At 46.0% G+C, this 18,443-nt stretch overlaps 2 protein-coding genes across 2 annotated transcripts; one reads left to right on the top strand and one right to left on the bottom strand.

Moving 5' to 3' along the window:
* Nucleotides 1-4,250: 4,250 nt before the first annotated feature.
* Nucleotides 4,251-12,372, bottom strand: LOC120794587 (chromobox protein homolog 2-like). The gene is given in 5 exon segments (XM_040135780.1): nucleotides 4,251-9,209; nucleotides 9,293-9,379; nucleotides 10,720-10,785; nucleotides 11,969-12,012; nucleotides 12,107-12,372. Coding segments are annotated over 5 exon segments (1,770 nt in total). The 5' UTR covers nucleotides 12,251-12,372; the 3' UTR covers nucleotides 4,251-7,780.
* A 1,993-nt stretch (nucleotides 12,373-14,365) lies between these two features.
* LOC120794755 (cytochrome c oxidase assembly protein COX11, mitochondrial) lies at nucleotides 14,366-18,380 on the top strand. Its single transcript, XM_040136044.1, has 5 exons — nucleotides 14,366-14,559; nucleotides 15,676-16,039; nucleotides 16,128-16,283; nucleotides 17,395-17,520; nucleotides 17,970-18,380. Exons 2-5 carry the CDS (start codon nucleotides 15,728-15,730, stop codon nucleotides 18,156-18,158), a joined length of 783 nt encoding a protein of 260 aa, XP_039991978.1. The 5' UTR covers nucleotides 14,366-14,559; nucleotides 15,676-15,727; the 3' UTR covers nucleotides 18,159-18,380.
* The last annotated feature ends 63 nt before the right edge of the window (nucleotides 18,381-18,443 follow it).

The following is an 18,443-nucleotide window of genomic DNA, read 5'->3' as shown; positions in this document are numbered from 1 at the left end:
AAGTACGAATGAAGTGAGTTTCTCCAGCGTTAAAAAAATAAAAACGAATTAAAGCTGCAGACTCCAGACCCACAATTTAGTCTGCATCATGTCGGGTTAGGGACTGGACGTTCACTCAGCGAAAGACAGAAGTTTATCTGTAAAAAGCGACAATTTAAAGACAAATAAAACAAAGACGAGCATAAACATTCGAGAATTTGTCACAGTCGAGGCTGAAAAGACAAATCATTTAAAAAAAAACTGCAGTTCATTTTTAGTAAAATTCAGGTTTTTACATTTCAGTATAAATTATTGAAATTTACAGCAAGTCACCGACAACATGTCGTTTCCCAAATCACGTTGACACAGTTCAGGTATTTGTTGCTTTAAGTCCGAAGGAAAATTGTCAAGATAAAAAAAAAAAATAAATAAATAATGAATTAAATACTCGTCAAGGCGTAAAGACGCAGCTATTTTGGTGAGTTTCAACTGTTGAACCAAAAAGGTTCTTCGTAGGAATGAAATGGGAGAAGATGAAAACCTGTGAACATGAAACCGGCAGAGAGTTTCTGGAGGGGGGGTCTGTGTCCCCTCCCAGGCTCTGTGGTCACGTTCTCTCACACAGGTCCAAAAACTCTCGACTTTCGCCGCGTTTCACCGTCTGACGAGGCTGATCGAAAGTATCCAGACCAAGGTGGGGCACGTTTCCAGGGCCTATAGGCCGCTGTGTGTGTGTGTGTGTGTGTGTGTGTGCGTTAACAGGCTGCAGGTTTGTGTTGACAGTCAGTGGTGTTAGTTCAGCAGCAGATTGATGACAGTCTGGCTGTCTTTGTGCCAACAGGGAGACTCCTCCGGCCCAGACAGACACACACAGACTGCTGTTAGGTAATCCCAGGCTGCCGTCACTGTGTGTGTGTGTGTGTGTGTCGGAGAAAGCTGTGTTTCTGTCAGTGTGTATTTGTCTATTTGTGGAAATTTCTCAGCGTCTTCCAGTTGCCCAAGTTTGCGCTTCATTGTTTTCACATCACCACGGTAGAGGAGACGTCTTCTGGGTCAAGAAACATGAGCCGTCAGACGAAGAAGTCCAGTCTATCCAGACGATCTTTATTTGGACGTCAAACTGAAAGTCAGCTCAGCTCACTAGTAAACGTCGGTGAGGTGTAGGAGATGACTTTTTTCATATGGAACTTTTATAACCCACCAACCTATCTCGTTAAAACAAGAAAACATTCTTGTTTTAACGAGATATTTTGGGGTTTTTGTCCGGCACTTCACTTTCCCCAACAACTACTGTCCCAGCTGGATCGTTGCCATGTTAACGACCCGCGTGGATCCAAACATCATTGTGTTCGACGATGTGAACGTTTCATGATGCGGTTACATGTTAGCACGTGAGGTGTCTCGTTAAAACAGAATGTAGTAATAACGAGAGCGACGTGTCTATAAAATAAGAGTCTAATGTTAACGCGCTGATGTTCAGCACGTGAAGTGTCCGCAATCTTAGTTTAGCTTTTTAGCATTCTAACGGGCTAATATAGCAGTAAACACAATGTACAGCTGAGGCTGATGGGAACGTCATTAGTTCCGCAGGCATCTGGTCATAAACTAAAGTATCGGACAGATAAAAAATGTCAACCTGACGGTGGCGCTAGATGAAAAGTCGGAGGATCGGCGGAGTCAGTAGGATTCATCCTCTGAGGAACACGAATGTTTGTACAAAATGTTATGATAGTTTATCCAATAGTTGTCGTGATGCTTCAGTCTGGACCAAAGTGAACCGCTAGCACGGCTAAAAACGTCGCGTCATAACGTTACAAGGAAGTTGTTAAAACAAGAAACTTCTCAGGTTATTACAGAAACTGTCAAACATCCAGTGTATCCGTCGCCCAACAGCCTGTAAACACAACGACCACAAGGGGGCAGTAGTGTGTTGCTGTGTGCCTCCTCCGTTAAAATGAAACTAACCTCCATTTTTTTTAAATAAGAACTGACTGTGTGTGTGTGTGTGTGTGTGTGTGTGTGAAGGTGTGTGTTATTTCTGTGGCTGGAATATGTAAAGCTGCAAAAATGACACGAGAGATTCAAACCGAGGCTGCGTCTTACTGCGCTGTAGTGTGCTGCAAGCGTGTGTGTGTGTGTGTGTGTGTGTGTGTGTCAGCCGAGGGGGTGGGGGCCGGGGGGGTTTACACTGCCCCGCACTGTTCAAACTGTTTATGCATACCAGTGTGCTGTGAGGGCCCCTCTGTCGCAGCCTGTTTACTCAAACTTATTTTGGGAAAATTCCACCTCTCTGCACGGCTCTGGCCATAAATCACTGAATCTGCAGCTTTGTGGGATGATAGCTTCTGTCAGTCACACACACACACACTCTGACCTGCAGCCAGCTGTCCTGCAGACATCACCTCTGTGTGAGTGTGTGATGAGTTGTGTTTCTGTCGGTGTAACTACCTACATCTACTCAGCTACTGTACTGAAGTTAATTAACAGAACAGGGGGGCAACTGGGCCACTACATTATTTTTGTTTGTTGCTTCCTGTTTTAATAAGAACAGATTTTTTCATGCATTCACCTGGTTTATTGATCAAACGTTGGTATGATACAGATTTACTGATCCGTTTGCTCAGTTGATTACATTTCTGTTCACCAGGTTAATCTTGAGACGTATTAAGACCTTCTTAAAAACTCATAGAAAAACACCTTCTTCAAGGTGAAACCGATCAAAGCCTGAAAGATTAAATCAGTCTGGTTCTAGATCAGTAACAGCAGCAACATCTCGTCACTTCACTTGATAAAAAACAAGATTGAGCAGCTGCATTTGTTGATCTGACCCAGTGGCTCCACATTTGTCGCTGCAGAGTCTAAGGCAAATTAGATTAGCCGAAAATGCATTAGTTTGGTTTAGAAACCAGCTGTCAGACAAACCACCCAGTGCTGATGTAGACAGCTAGAAGTTCTTCAGATAACAAAAGGGGAACCACGAGGTTCTATAGTGGCGCCGCTTTTGTTTTCACTTTTTGTAAACGACACTGGAAAGAACACGCAGCCAGCACAGATTCATTTGTATGCAGATGATACAGTTTTGTGTCCAGCTACTCCCTGTTCAAATCAGACTATCACTGACCTCCAAACTGCATTTCACACACTTCTGTTGTAATTTTTTTAATACATCAATCTTAAAACTCCTGAAGGAAATGAACTGGAAAAAGTGTCTACATACAAATATCTTGGAATATGGCTGAATGATAAATTATCTTTCCATACACTCATTGACAACCTCGTACAGAAGCCGAACCCCACATGAGGTTTTGATTATCATTTTAAGAAATAGTTCCCCTCTGCAGCAAAAAAGGCTCTTCTTCAGTCCCCATCTTAACAGTTTTAGATCAGACTCCCTGTACGTGCAGGCACCAGACTCTCTACTTCGCAGGCTTCCCCATTTATCATCAATCTCTGCATTTTATTTTGAGTGCTGGAACAAGAACCCATCACTGTGATTTATACGATTCATATGAACAGTTCTATCTTTACAGCCTTTAAAGCTGTCAGACCAGATCATCTAGAATCTGCTCATCTTCGTAAAACTGCAGTTTCCTATTATGCAGCCTGAGCTTGGCAAAACGTACAAGATAAACTTCGCCTGGAAACGCTGCCTTCACGTCAGACATTAAAACATCACATTCACAGAAAGTTTCAGGAGGAATGTCGTTGTTTTAAGTAGTCGCATTTTATCTCTCAGCTCCTGTGTTGTTGTTTTGTTTAGTTAAATGCGACTATTGTAAATTTATGACGTGTGTTCTCATGCACAGTCAACAACTCTGAGTATCGCTAAAATGCGAAATGATTAGAAAATTGAGTCCTCTTACAATAACTGTATTATTTCTGAGTTGAGGTGTAGGGTATTTGATCTCAAAACAAACTGGTGAGACAGACATTGAAAATTCGCAGCCCAATGTACAACCTCAACGCATGGGCTCCACATGGCAAGGAACTGCCTGAGCAACGGAGAAGGGTACCGGAGCATCAGAAGGCTACTGAACATGAGCTGAGACAAAGCCGCAGCAGCGGCACGGGAAGAGCCAGGCCGCCAGTAGCAGAGGGAGCAGTGGCGCCCTCAAAAAAACGGCGCCACAAGCCCGTCACGGTTCAGCGATTCTGAATTGGCACAAGGATTATCTGTAGAAACTGGTGCTGACTGAGCAGACGGTGACACTGCACGGAGTCGACCTCCGCGGACGGAGGCCGAGAAGAAAACCACTGCTCACAACAAGAATAAACTTTGCCAAAAAACATGAAAAGAAACCAAAAGAAACGTGTTCGGATCGGATGGAGTCCGGCAGGTTTGGCGTGGACCTGGTCGGGACCAACGCAGTGACCGCACAGTGCCGACCGTGAAACACGGCGGTGCTGATACGGGGCTGTGTGAGAGCAGGTGGCGTCGGGGAGACGACATTTACAGATGGTTTACTGAACACCGAGTGAAAAGACGACTCCCAGTCTGAAGAAGCTCGGCAGGACAGGAACTGTCCAACAGGACGAGGATCCCAAGCTCACTGCAACAATCACACAAGAGTTTTAAAGAAGTAAAACTGACTTGGATCCAACAGAAAAACCTGTGGAGTATTTTTAAATCAACAAAGCCCGTCCAGCAAAGAGCAGCTGAAGAGACTCATCTGTGAAGAAGCAGAACATCTCTCCACAGATCTGTGGTGGACTGGCGTCATCCACGTCCAGGAGGATCCAATCTGCCATCAAAAGTAAAGGCCGACATACAATTATTTAGAATATAAACGAATGGGATCTCACTAATGAAGGGTGAAATCACTTTTGTTGCAGCTGGTTTTTAAACTCTGACCTTTAATTTATAGTTTAATTGGTCAAACCTTTCAGTTTTTCTAATTAATTGGTTTCATTCTTTTTGGACTTTGGCTAAAAACAAGTAAAACTGTTTTAGATGGACAGATTTATAATTACTTAACATTCCAATGCTGCTGACCATGGGTGCACGCGCTCTCGTTGTGTACTGTCAGTATGTGAATGTATCTCGAGACACTCCCTGCTTAGATAAAAATACAGTGACAGCAGTCGAGTCAATACAGAAGCTTCATTCGCTGCCCTGCAGCGACACCTGCTGGTGATGACGTGAACAGCAGCCGCAATGTGAATCCACACAGGGACATTTTTATCCCTTAGGTACTTAGGGTTTATTTCAAATACCTTCAAAATGGCAGAGAGGCACACAGGCTACAAGTATCTGAAGCTAGTAAGCCAATATGAGCACCAGATATTATCAGATATCACATGAAAAAAAAACAAAACAAAAAAAACATATTTACAAATATAAATTAACACAATTTTCAACTCCAAAAGACACTGTGACAGCAAATGTATTAAAGTTGTATAAAATTGGAAATATAGTGATGATGGAATGTCTCTGAGATGATGAGAAGAAACCAGCTTACATTTATACTGTGTGTAGTGCAAGGAATACTGTCAATAATAAAAAAACCAACGACAAGATAATTCACATTTGTAACACCTTTGGTCCAAGGAGAACTGAAAGACGACTAGAAAAACCCAGATGGGATTTGCTTATGGATGAAAGTTTGTGGATCACAGACAGACGTCACTTCTATTTTTTTGGGGGGAATTTTTTTTTTTTTTTTTAAAACATGCTGCCCTGGATAAAGCCACACACTTAGTTTGGATACAGGTCCGACAAGCACAAACGTCCTACTCGAACTAATCGTCACAAGCAGCTGAAGGGTGGCAGTGGGCCTGATAGTCTGACCGTCCTGCTGTGAGGAGAACCTGAGGCACTGGAGAGGTGGTGTCGTACATCCATCTGTAGTTTTCAACCCCGTTTTACACTTTCTAATACGAGGCAGTCTGCAAACTGACAGAAACAACCGTAGTGTTAAGGACCAATCAAACAACCGATCGATCGATTCATTACTGTTGAGAATCTGAACAAAAATCACAGCCCACGCCACAGTTTTTATTGGGACGGTAAAACAACGTGACACGACACTACACTCTTTAATCAAGGTCCACCTATTAGCCTTTTCCAGGGCTTTCAACTGCCTCTAATGGTCTTCATCATTAGACGTGACAGCACGCATGAAAAAGCTCCGTTCACATGGTGACAACTGAGCAAACCCTATCCGCTGATGAAGACCATGAGATGCAGTTGAAATAAAAAATCAAGCAAGTGGGCCTTTACTAAAGATTAATTTGTCAAGCTACACTCGGGCGCAAGAAGGAACCCTTGTCGAACCAAACTCCATTCAAAAACGTCACAATTTAACTCCACCCGACTATCCTCTGTGAGATCTGACTCGTTTTCAGTTATCGGTTGTTGTAAATGCTCCAACACGAACAAATGACATTCAGCTCAGTTATATATTGAAGCGGCAGATATTTTAAAACCTTATTTCTAGGTAAGGTTTGAGAAACATCACAGTCATATCATATATGTATATAAATATGCATGAAACCGGAAGTTTTTACTTTAATATTTATCCAAGATTTCAGGAAGATTCCATCTCATAACCTGGGTCTTATTTTGTAAGTTAGATTTTGATTTCTCATAGGTATAAAAAGGTAAAAAACTAGGGCCGCAACTAACTTATTTTAATGAATTAATCTACCAATTTTCTTCTTGATTAATTGTTTGTCAGCAAACGGTTAAAAATGTCCATCGCAGTCCCCGATCAACAACCAAAAACTGAAAACGGAGACAATGGAGAAACCGAAACCAGAGAGTTTTTGGCATTTTTACTTAAAGAATAACTTAAACATTTAGTCGATTATAAAAAATAATTAATATTCTGTCGACCTACTGAACGACAAATGGTTGCAGCTCTAGACAAATCTACCAAAATAACACCCGAACCAGAACTTCTCCTAAGTCCTGGGCTGGTTTTTGTCCACCTTCACGGAGCCAGAGTGAGCTCTTTTTGAAGAGCTTCCGGCCCGACCGGCAGTGCGTGGCGTTCTCTAACCCGTGGCTGTTTTCGGCTGCTACGTTGACACTTTATCCTACGTCAGGTTGCCTTTCCCTGTGCACCGCGTGAGTGCCGGCTCCGGCCTGAAATCGGGGCGTTGTTTCACGTCACGTTTCAGATATGATTTTCGTTTGCAAACTGCAGATGATTTTGAGAGTCCTGCAGGGCTCTCGCATGCTTGTGCGTGGGTTGCAAGTACGGTGGTTGGATTTTGTTGTCAAAAGCGAGCGAGAGGAAACGATTTAATGTTGCAGACTCGGTGGTTCGAGGTGGATTAGGTCGACTCTTGGGACTTTTACTAGGACGGTTTTTGCAGTGAATGAATGGGAAACTTTCCAACGGGCTGATTTTTGACAGTGATCCAAATCCACCGCTCTGAGCCTTCACACCTTGAATTCTTAGTTTTCCTTCTGCAGACACAGACTGCATTTTACTATCGGGTGTAAACGGGGTCTAAACATCAGGGTTCCTACCATGTTGCAACAAATACTTGACCAAAGGAATTCCATATTCAGTGTGAGCTCCCCGCCGTGTTTCGCGTCTTTCTGCAACTTCTGCGACGTAACGTCACCGGATTATTGAAACCACAGAAACTGTCTCGTCTGTTTGGACAGCACAATGTTCTTCCCAAACACTTTGTGCATTTCTGAGTGTAAAAAGATCTGTGAAGGACTGAGTTGTGGGTAGATAAACTTCCAGAGTGGTGTAGGAACCCTGAGAGCTGTTGTAGGAAGAGTGTTGGAAGAGGGTCGGGTCCAGCTTAGCCCTGCGGACCGAGGCATCATCAGAGACGTCCCTCAGTGATTCCGTGAATTGAAGAATCCCACGCTGGTCGGAGACTCCTTCACCGTCACCGTGATGAAGTTGGCCGTGACGTCGGTGACGAACACGTGCTCCAGAAGGTTCCGGGTCGGCCGCCAGTCTGTTTCCGTGTCCGACTCGGTGGCGTTGTTGCCGAGGCTGGGCCGGCTGTTGTTGGGATACAGGGCGGCCTCGGGCTCCGATTCGCTGCTGCTTGTCTCGTCAGAGTCTCCGGTGCTGAGCTCGTTCAGGCTCCGGTTCTGGGGGTTCAGCCCGTGTTTCCTCTCCTCCTGCCTCCCGCCGCTGTTCCCTCGGCCGGAGCTGCCTCCCGCCAGCATCTCCTTCCCCCTGCCCTGCTCTGCCGCGCCGCCTGCGGTCAGACCGGAGCGCTGTCCTCCAGCTGATGTTCGAGTCTCTTTGAAACTCCCCACTCCTCCTTTCACCACGATGCCGCCGCCGCTCCTTAAGCTCGACCTCGACGCCGCGGCTACAGCGCCGCTTGAGTTGTTTCCCTGAAGGCCGCTGTCGGCCGGCAGCTTGCTGACGCTCTGCAGGTTGAGGGCTCGGAGGCTCAGCGCCTGGTTGGCTCGGTCTCGAGGCGAGGGCGAGGACAGTGACGACGGCTTGGAAAGGCCGGAGCTCTGCTGCTTGTGTTGAGCCAAGCCGCTCTGGCCTCCAATGCCCTCCTGCCTCCTCTGGCCCAGCTGGGAGCGCTGGGCCGCCGCCTGTCCTCCCCCGAAGCTGCTGTGCAGACCCAGTGACCCCGAACCGCCACTTTGTTTCAGAGGAGACACTTTGAACCCGTCTCCTCTGCTGCCCGATTCTGACAAGGAGCGCTTCAGCTCGGACACAGAGTTCTTACTTTGTGGTGAAGGACTGGCTTTGTTGTGGGAGGAAGAGGAACCGGAAGATGGAGAGGAGGTGGACAGAGAGCGGTTGGTCCAAATGCAGCTGAGGGATCCGGATTTGGAGGCGGCCATCTGGGAGAAGGAGCTGTTGGGGGTCTGGGAGGCGGATGCGGCCTCTTCTCTGGAGGTCCTGCTCAGCCCGGTGTAGGTGAAGCTGGCTGGCTGCAGAGGCTTCTTCACCCCAGGCCGCGGCTCGTCTCTGGGCGGTCTGAGCGCCTGGTGGTGGCGCGGAGGGGCAGGAAGAGGAGGAGGAGGAGGAGGAGGTCTGCTCTTCGCCTGTCTTAAAGCTCTCAGGTCGGGGTGGAGCGGCTTCCTCCCACGCTTCTTCTTGCGGGGGGGATCGGGTTTGGCCAGCATGATCTGGGGCCTCTTCTGGGGGGCGGGGTGGACACGAGGGCCAGGCTTCACCTTCTTCGTGTCTTCATCTTCATCTTCTGAGGAAGAGGAGGAGGCCGACGACGAGAGGCCGGAGGAAGAGGACGACGAGGAGCAGAGGTGCGTTTTTTATGGCGGGCTGCTGCTGCTGAAAGATGAGAGATGAAGAGGAACGTGACTGAAACTGGGGAGATTGTTTTGGGATTTTTAATCAAACCAACGGACGGCTCAGGTAGAATCACCAGAATCTTTCGTGGACGTCCTCTGGGCCTCTTTCCTTTCTTCTGGAACAGAAGCTCCCGCTCTTGTTCCCTAAAACGACAGCAACGCCACCGTTAAGATAAAGCATTCAGATTTGTTCCACGCCGAACTGCACGGACGTGTCAGGATAAATACGCAGCCCACTGTTACCCACAACCACACTGTCTCACGGTGCTCTTCACTCATTCCTGCGCTCCAGTGGTTTATCAGGCTACAGTTTGGTCAATTCAAAAGTCGGCATCAGCAACACTTTTCATACGTCATCCTCTCCAACAGAAAGTAGTCCCAATGAAAGCCGCTGCTGAATTTTCCTAATGTAATTCTTTTACATGCTGAACCACAAACTTAATTCATCCAACGTATGACTGAATTCAATCGTACTGTATTGATGAAATTTCAGAGACAGATATTTCAAACTGAATCTATTTATCTAAGTGGGCAGTTCCCCACCAGGGAGAGGCCCCAACATTTTCCTTTTTATTTTACTTATTTACTTGGTAATTTGGTTGAAAGACGGTGAGTTTCTTTCTTTTAGGGAAAGAAACTCACGCCCGTGAAGCTCTGAAGTCCCAAAAGACAAGATTACAACAGGCCAAACATACAGGCCTTTGCCTAAATACACTGCCGGTCCTCCTTGGGTTGTTTTTCACGTGTGATGATTTTACGGCTCACGAAACACTGAAATTCCTGACATATAGACAGGCTCAGTGCAACAAACGGTGTTTTCGTTATGAGGCCGACTAGCTGCTGCTTTTTATTTACAGTATGTAAGTGATTAGATCAGTTCCAGGATTGCAGCAGCGCAGCTACAGCAAATAAGGCAAAACGCCCTGAAATAAACCACTGAAAACACCAGAAAAAAGTAGGATTCGCCAGCGGAACCAATATTTGGACTGAAAATAGAAACGTGGCGGCAGCTTTGATGGAGCGGGACTCATCCTGAACGCGGCCGCTTTGTTCCCAGTGATTTCACCGAAGAAACTGAATGTGTGAATCTGTGAGCAACAGTTCACCTGTTCACTCTGCAGCAAAGCAGACTGTGGATCCTGCCACAGATACTTAATGAAGTCAAAGAAAAAAGAGCTCAGAGTGACACGGAGTCTGAAGGAGGTGGCATCGCTGCCATACTGCCTCGGCCTGACTGACCCCCTGCCCGACGAGCATGTTTGTCTTATTTTAAAGACCAACATCATTACGTTTTTAATGATTTGTAAGAAATCCACGTCATTTTGGGTTTATGATCTCTTATAAGGGAATTAATAGGATATATGAATGTGGAGGGAAAAGACTGTAAAAGCCTGTCCCACAGCTTCAGTTGTCACTTAAGAGGAAAATCGTCCCAAACAACACAGAAAAACAACACACACACACACACACACACACACACACACCTTTTGTGAAACGCTGCCAGTAACCTCGGGTCCAAAATGTTTTCTTCTGGCTCCCAACTGTTGTGCCTGAAAACATCAGAAAACTAATCATTTTAATAAAACAAACCAACAATCCTAAAGAGACCGGGTCAAGTTGCGCTCAATTCTTGGGATTTTAAACGTTTGTCTACGTTTTAACACACGAGGAAAAGTTTCATACACTCGGCTTCAGCGCGAGTTCTGTCTGACAACTGATGAATTAAAATTTTGAGTTAAAAAAAAACTCTTTATTTAAAGGACAATTCTGGCTCAACTACTTGAGTTTAAACCACATTTAACATTTGAGAACTTATTTTTTCGATGAAGGAAAAAAGGTTTTTATAGAAAAACATGTTGAGATTTCTCAGAGTAAAGTTTTTAAAAACAAGCCTTGTCTTGGTGTCGGTTCTGAAAGTCAGGTTTCATTTTGGTGGGAGGGTTAAGTTTTTCTTTTAAACATAATCCAGCCCTGTGTGTCCGGACTAGTTTGTGCTCCTGTGACTGGTATTAAAACCAAAAGAAACCAAAAACAACAGGGCATGTTAATTAAATAGCGTGGAAAAGTCTTCACATTATCAGTAGCAGTGGGTTGTAGGAAGCCCGTTGACTATACAGAAGAAAACCCTCGTTTTTAAATTCCTCTTGGAATTTGAAAACAAAAATGTAAAATAAGCGCAGTGGGTCTGAAGACCGGATCCTGCGGGGTCCGGGAGGGTGAAAACTGCGTTCCCAGACATTACTGATCCGGTGGGACCGGACCGGATCTGACCGACGCCGCGAACTCCGCCGCAGCGGGTCAGTCCCCGTGAACCGCCGCGCGGAGGACGGACGTGTCGGTGCCGGACCGGCCTGCGAGCACGGGAGCAACGGGGGCTTCCCGCTTTATGGCGAGCGCGAGTCGAACGTTTCTCCGGTTTGCGGTCGCACCGGTTTCGGGAGACCCGGCCGAGGCTGCAGCCGGTCCCGATCCGAGACTGGTCCTAGCAGCAGCCGCTCGGTGCGAAAACGGCAGAGAAAAAGCCGAAAACCGCGACGAGACGCGGCGGCGGCGGCGGTTTGACGGTGTATCCGCCGTGTGTTCGCCAGCCAGCGTGGTACCGGATCAACCGGGTGTTTTTCCGCCGCTCTAGTCAGACTGAAACACCGGGCCACAGCCGCGCATTGTCTGCTGCCGCCGTCTGCTCGGCTCCTGGATGTGTCGGCTAGCACCGGGGGCTAGCTAGCTACTTACTTAGACGACCACCCCCTCCACTTCACCAGATATTCAAACTTCCCCTGCGGACAAACACACACAAGGTCAGAGACACTCGGGCAGCCGGCTCCGGTCACAACAGCAGTCCCCGCCGCGCCGCTGGCCGCCTTTCCTTACCTTTCTCGGCCGTTTGCTGAGGATGCATTCCGCGTCAAATACCTGGCCGACTGTGACCCCCTCCATTACTACGGCAGCCCCTCCGCACGGGCAGCGACGCGCTTTTGACCCCGCGCGGCCGCCGTACGTCCCTCCGAGGCGCATGATTGTAACCGCGGCCGCGATAAAGCGACAACGCGCTGGCCGCACAGGTAGCTCCCGAACTCGGGGATGAAAAATGAAATAATTGCACAGCCTACATGATCACAGTATGTTCGCGGATGGGCCTGAATGGGAGGCCAGTGGCCGCCGGACGGGAGCCTCTGTCTGAAGCGGCTCTTAACATTTGCGGTTGAAAAGGTGATCAAACAACCGCAAGGAGATGAGAGATGACCACATAGACATGAAAAACAACCATAAAGAGACACTAAACAACCATAAAGAGACACAAAACAACCATAAAGAGACACAAAACGACTACAAAGATGCAAAAACCAACAAAAAATGAATACCAATAGACACAAAACGACCACAAAGAGATGAGAGATGACCACAAAGACATGAGAGATGACCACATAGACATGAAAAACAACCTTAAAGAGACACTAAACAACCATAAAGAGACACAAAACAACCATAAAGAGACACTAAACAACCATAAAGAGACACAAAACAACCACATAGAGATGAGAGATGACCACAAAGACATGAGAGATGACCACATAGACATGAAAAACAACCTTAAAGAGACACTAAACAACCATAAAGAGGCACAAAACGACTACAAAGATGCAAAAGCAACAAAAAATGAATACCAATAGACACAAAACGACCACAAACATGAGAGATGACCACATAGAGATGAGAAATGACCACATAGACATGAAAAACAACCTTAAAGAGACACTAAACAACCAGAAAGAGACACAAAACAACCACATAGAGACACAGAACAACCACACCACATGAAAAACAACCATAAAGAGACACTAAACAACCATAAAGAGACACAAAACAACCATAAAGAGACACAAAACAACCACATAGAGATGAGAGATGACCACATAGACATGAAAAACAACCATAAAGAGACACTAAACAACCATAAAGAGACACAAAACAACCATAAAGAGACACAAAACAACCATAAAGAGGCACAAAACGACTACACATAGAGGAAAAAAACAAAAAAAAGAGACACTAAACAACCATAAAGAGACACAAAACAACCACATAGAGATGAGAGATGACCACATAGACATGAAAAACAACCATAAAGAGACACAAAACAACCATAAAGAGGCACAAAACGACTACAAAGATGCAAAAATCAACAAAAAATGAATACCAATAGACACAAAACGACCACAAAGACATGATGGATGACCACATAGAGATGAGAAATGACCACATAGACATGAAAAACAACCTTAAAGAGACACTAAACAACCAGAAAGAGACACAAAACAACCACATAGAGATGAGAGATGACCACATAGACATGAAAAACAACCTTAAAGAGACACAAAACAACCACAAAGATGCAAAAACCAACAAAAAATGAATACCAATAGACACAAAACGACCACAAAGAGAGGAAAAACAACCACAGAGACAAAAAACAACAAAGTTTCTAAGGTCAAAGAGGAGTTAGAAAATAAACAGTAAATAAAACCATCTGAATCCAAAGCTCAGACATGTGGAGTCCATATCTTCACTGCTCCAGTTTCAACGGGTTTTGTGGCTTGATGTGTAAAGTTTTCTGAAACTTTGTATTTAACAAATGGAAAATTAGAAAAAGATGTGGCCTTGCCTGTCAGGGCGTGTATTCCTATCTTTGTGAGGACCAGTCTCCGTTTTAAACCATCATAGTGAGGACATTTCTGTATTGTGGTGGAACAAGTACTCAGATCTTGTGGCAGTACTACAGTGTAGAAATACTCTGCTACCTATAATATCACATTCATACTTATTATTATTTGTTGATTGTATTTTGTATAATTAATCTGAATCAAAGCAGACGGTGGCTGAATTTATTAAAATGAATATGGTGAAGTAAAAAGTCATATTTCTTTCTGAACTGAAGCGGAGTAGTAGTCAAGTAAAATACCAGTGCATCACAACTGTACTTTAGTACTGGTCTATGTACCAGCTGCTTTCCACCACATCCCTTCAGTGCTTTAAAGGACTTTGTGAAGGTTCACGCTCGGTTTTTCAGGTTCAGGTTAGAATCGGGTTCGGTTTAGGGTCCTCACAAGTATAAAAAGACAGAAGTGTGCACCGTACGTACCCCTGCGGAACTCTACAGGCGGAACCTTTCTGCGTGTGGCCAAAGCCAGAGGGAGCTAGTTGTGAGTCGCACCGGTGTTATGTATGTTTCCGTGTAACATGTTGGATAATATGTCGTAGTCCGGCGGTGAATGACGGTGTGGCTCGTCTTCTAAAGTACCAGCATTTTAAAGACCGTTTTAAAGGTATGTAAACATTTAAAGGTCATTTTAAATAATATAATCTGAAGTGAAGCGTTTGAACGTGTCGTTTTATTGTTACAACCGGCTCTGTTCGCTGAGTTCTATATAGAACTAAGTCTTATGTTGGCTTTTTGCTCGTTTGGTTAATTTTAACAGCTTTTCCAATGAAGCTCAATGGACCTAACTCTAACTCTAACGTCGGTTTGCCCGAATGACGGTTCAGTATTCCGCTGCCTGTTAAAACAAGCGCGCAAACCTCGGCTAAAAACTTGACCGGTTAAGACTTTGCTGGGGTTTTGGCACACGGACATTCATACCACAGCACGAATGGAGACATTGTGAGAATCGTCGGTGTCCACCGACAAATTCGGCATATACCGCATGTCATGCACCGAAAAACACTAGCCAGGAAAGTGATTTCTGTTGCTCTGCTGGTCGCCGGGATTGTTTGGCTGAGAGGGTGAGTCATATTTCCTGCTCAGGTCAGCTTAAGGCTGTTGCTGATAAAACAGTGGGTCATATGCCGAATCGAAAAGTGACTTTTAATAAACTTGGGAAATGAATTAGTCATACTGCAACATGCATGGAACATTTGTCAATAAGCAAGGTAACGTTAAAATGGCATTTTCTCGAACGGAGCTTGGTTTGGTGTGCTCGCTTCTCGTCAGAGAGCTTCATGTATAGGTTGGATTTTTTGGTCCAAACAGAGGATGTATGTCTTGAAGGCAGAGCTGCAGTGATTAGTCATTTAAGCGATAAGTTGACAGAAATCCAGCAGCAACTATGTTGGTAATCCATAAATCATTTCCTGCTAAAACACCAAATATTTGCTGGTTTATCAGTTTTGAGTATTTGCTGCATTCTTACATTGGGGCAGGATTTTTTCAAGGTTTTCAAATGTTAAATGAAGCAAGTTGTTGATTGATTGATAATGAAAACGTAATTATAATTAGTTGCAGCCCTAAACGCTGCAAATTTTAATTGCTATGGAAAAACGGTGTTTTTCTAATTCACATTTGCACATGTTTTATGTTTATTATGGGTTGTGAATACATAAAGTGTCTTATTGTTTATGCATAATCAGATATTCAGAGTTGATGGTGTTTGTCCTCCCTCCAGGTGAGTTTCCCTGCTGACGGAGCCTCAGGTTTGGACCGATCGGGTACCGGCCATGCTGCTGCCTCTCCTGGTGCGTCCGCCCCTCTGCTACCCGCGCACCTCTGTGCTGCTAACACAATGCGTCCGGACGCTGCGGTGCGACGCTGGGAGGATGCTGCACTCTCAGACCGGACACCTCCTGCGACGGAGGCTTCCTCTGCACGTCCAGAGCCGAGGCATCAAGAGCCGAAGCAGGAAGACCAGGAGCCAGGAGGAGGACTGGAAGACCAGGAACAAGACGGTGCTGACGTACATCGCTGCAGCTGGCGTGGGGATGATCGGCCTGTCGTACGCTGCAGTGCCGCTCTACAGGCTCTACTGCCAGGTGAGGAGAGAAAACCCCTAACACCCTGATCCCGAGCCGATGTCTTCATCTCCGGTGCGCCTGCGTGACCCCTGTGTTTGTCTGTCAGGCGTCGGGGCTCGGCGGCACGGCGGTGGCCGGCCACGACGCAGATCAGGTGGAGACGATGAAGCCGGTGAAGGAGCGCGTCCTCAAGATCACCTTCAACGCCGACACACACGCCAGCATGCAGTGGAACTTCAGACCGCAGCAGACCGAGATCTTTGTAAGACCAGGTTCAGCCTGATTTCAACTGCTCTGGCTTCTCATCCAATCTGATTTCCCCCTCAGTATAAGAATGAATCTCACCACAGTGGAAAACTACGTGTCACATGAGCCGTAGAGTCGTAACCAGCAAAACGCAAATAAAACTCAACAACTTCCAGAGAAGCAGTGAATTAAAAAGTCCTGCTGACAAGGAGCGGAGCACGGACACTGAATGACAGGGCGTCGTTTACTTCCTGTTTCTCCTGCGCTGTAGTTCAACGTGTGAAGTGTTTTTCTGGTTATTCATTCATCCATTCACGCGGCTTGTATGGTTGAAAGGGGAAATCCAGAGAGACTGTTGTTAAGATTATGACCGTGGTTGCACCCTCTTCTGCCGCGGCCTCACGGCAGCGCAGCGTTTCCTCCTCATTAAACGGATTTCGTCGTCTTTGAATCCGAATCAGCTTTATCGACATGTTTGCACACACAAGGAAAATGTTTGCAGAATATTTAGCAGCAGCAACGTTTCGTGTTTCGCCGTCGTTAGTAACGTAAAAGCGAGACCGACGTGTTAAAACGTCCATCACATTAACATAAAGGCGTAAACGCGAACGAGTATCTGTTCGCGTGCAGAACGGTGACGGACCTCGTGTCACTGATGCTCTGGAGCCAAGTTCTGCATCATCCTCCTGCTTCTTGTAAACTGGGCATAATTCTGTTGAGCTTATTTTTACCTAAAAGCAGCTGATCTTTATACACTATGACCTCGTCTCTGGGCACGAACGAAGCTATAACCTGCCTCACGTTTGTCGATCAATGATGAAATTGCAGCTAAAACGACAAATTCTTGGTCTTTCTTGTCCCTTTACACTCGTCCAGTTCATTAGTTTCAAACTGCTGGAGATTACAGAGACGACATCTGAGCTTGTGGCTGTTTCCGTAGCAGTTTTTCCTTATCTTCCATCCCAGCTGCAAAGCTCCGAGCGGCTCAGTCGTTTTGCCAACTGGGCAAACGGCCGTCGGCGAGCACGACACCAGACCGGTCTGAGTCACTGAAGGACTCAGACGCGAGCCTTGCATTTCGGCCGGGTCAGAGGTTTTTCAGTGACGTTTGTGTTTTTGTTTTGCAGGTGGTTCCAGGTGAGACAGCGCTGGCCTTTTACAGGGCCAAAAACCCCACAGATAAACCGATCATCGGCATCTCCACCTACAACGTGGTGCCCTTCGAGGCAGGACAGTACTTCAACAAGATCCAGGTAGGGTACCAGAACAGGTCTGTCTTAGTCTGGATTTTACCCTCTCAACAGAGCGACGTCGGGTTTTTCTTCCACACTTCAGGACAGAGTCATCCTCTGGATGCTTGAATCAAAGGGTATTGTTTTTTACAAAAGACTCGCTTTTCTTAAATTGTGTGGATCAGAGAATCAGCTAAAGAAACAGTTCAGGGACCGAATCCATCATAACGGCAGGATGAAATCTGTCAAATGTTCTTATCTCAGTGTTCAGGACGCGAGACGATGGGACTAAATGTCCAACAGGAGAATAATGTGCTGAAAGGTGCTTAAATTACCTCAAATCAAACTATGCCTCCTGGGATCGTGTTGTTCTTTTTCTATCCGTGGTGGAAAACAAAGTCAGACCTCTGATAAGACAAACTGTCCTCATCCAGCCGTTAAGCCCGTGTTTTCCCGCCGTCTGTCCGCAGTGTTTCTGCTTCGAGGAGCAGCATCTGAACCCTCACGAGGAGGTGGACATGCCCGTCTTCTTCTACATCGACCCGGAGTTCGACGAGGACCCCAGGATGGCCCGGGTGAACACCATCACCCTGTCCTACACCTTCTTCGAGGCCAAGGAGGGTCAGAATCTCCCTCTGCCCGGATACAGTTATAACTGACGGGTCCACGTCCGCTACACTGACAGGACCGCCTAAATACTGAACCAGCAACGTGGTTCTGGTTTAGATCTCGTGTCGCCGAAAGACGTCGAGACTCGAAGCATCGAGCTGCTGATCCGAGACTCTGTGTGTGTGTGTGTGTGTGTGTGTGTGTGTGTGTGTGTGTGTGTGTGGTCTGATGCCTGAGAGATTGTAATTAAATCAGAACATTTATAAGTTAAACTGTGTTGATGAACAGTTCTTCCTCCAGCCGATAATTCAATTGTTCCAAAGACTGAAGATAAA

This window comes from Xiphias gladius, chromosome 9 (assembly GCF_016859285.1).
Source record: "Xiphias gladius isolate SHS-SW01 ecotype Sanya breed wild chromosome 9, ASM1685928v1, whole genome shotgun sequence".
Classification (NCBI taxonomy): domain Eukaryota; kingdom Metazoa; phylum Chordata; class Actinopteri; order Istiophoriformes; family Xiphiidae; genus Xiphias; species Xiphias gladius.
Note: the sequence above shows the minus strand (reverse complement) of the source record. Positions and strands in the feature narration are given on the sequence as shown.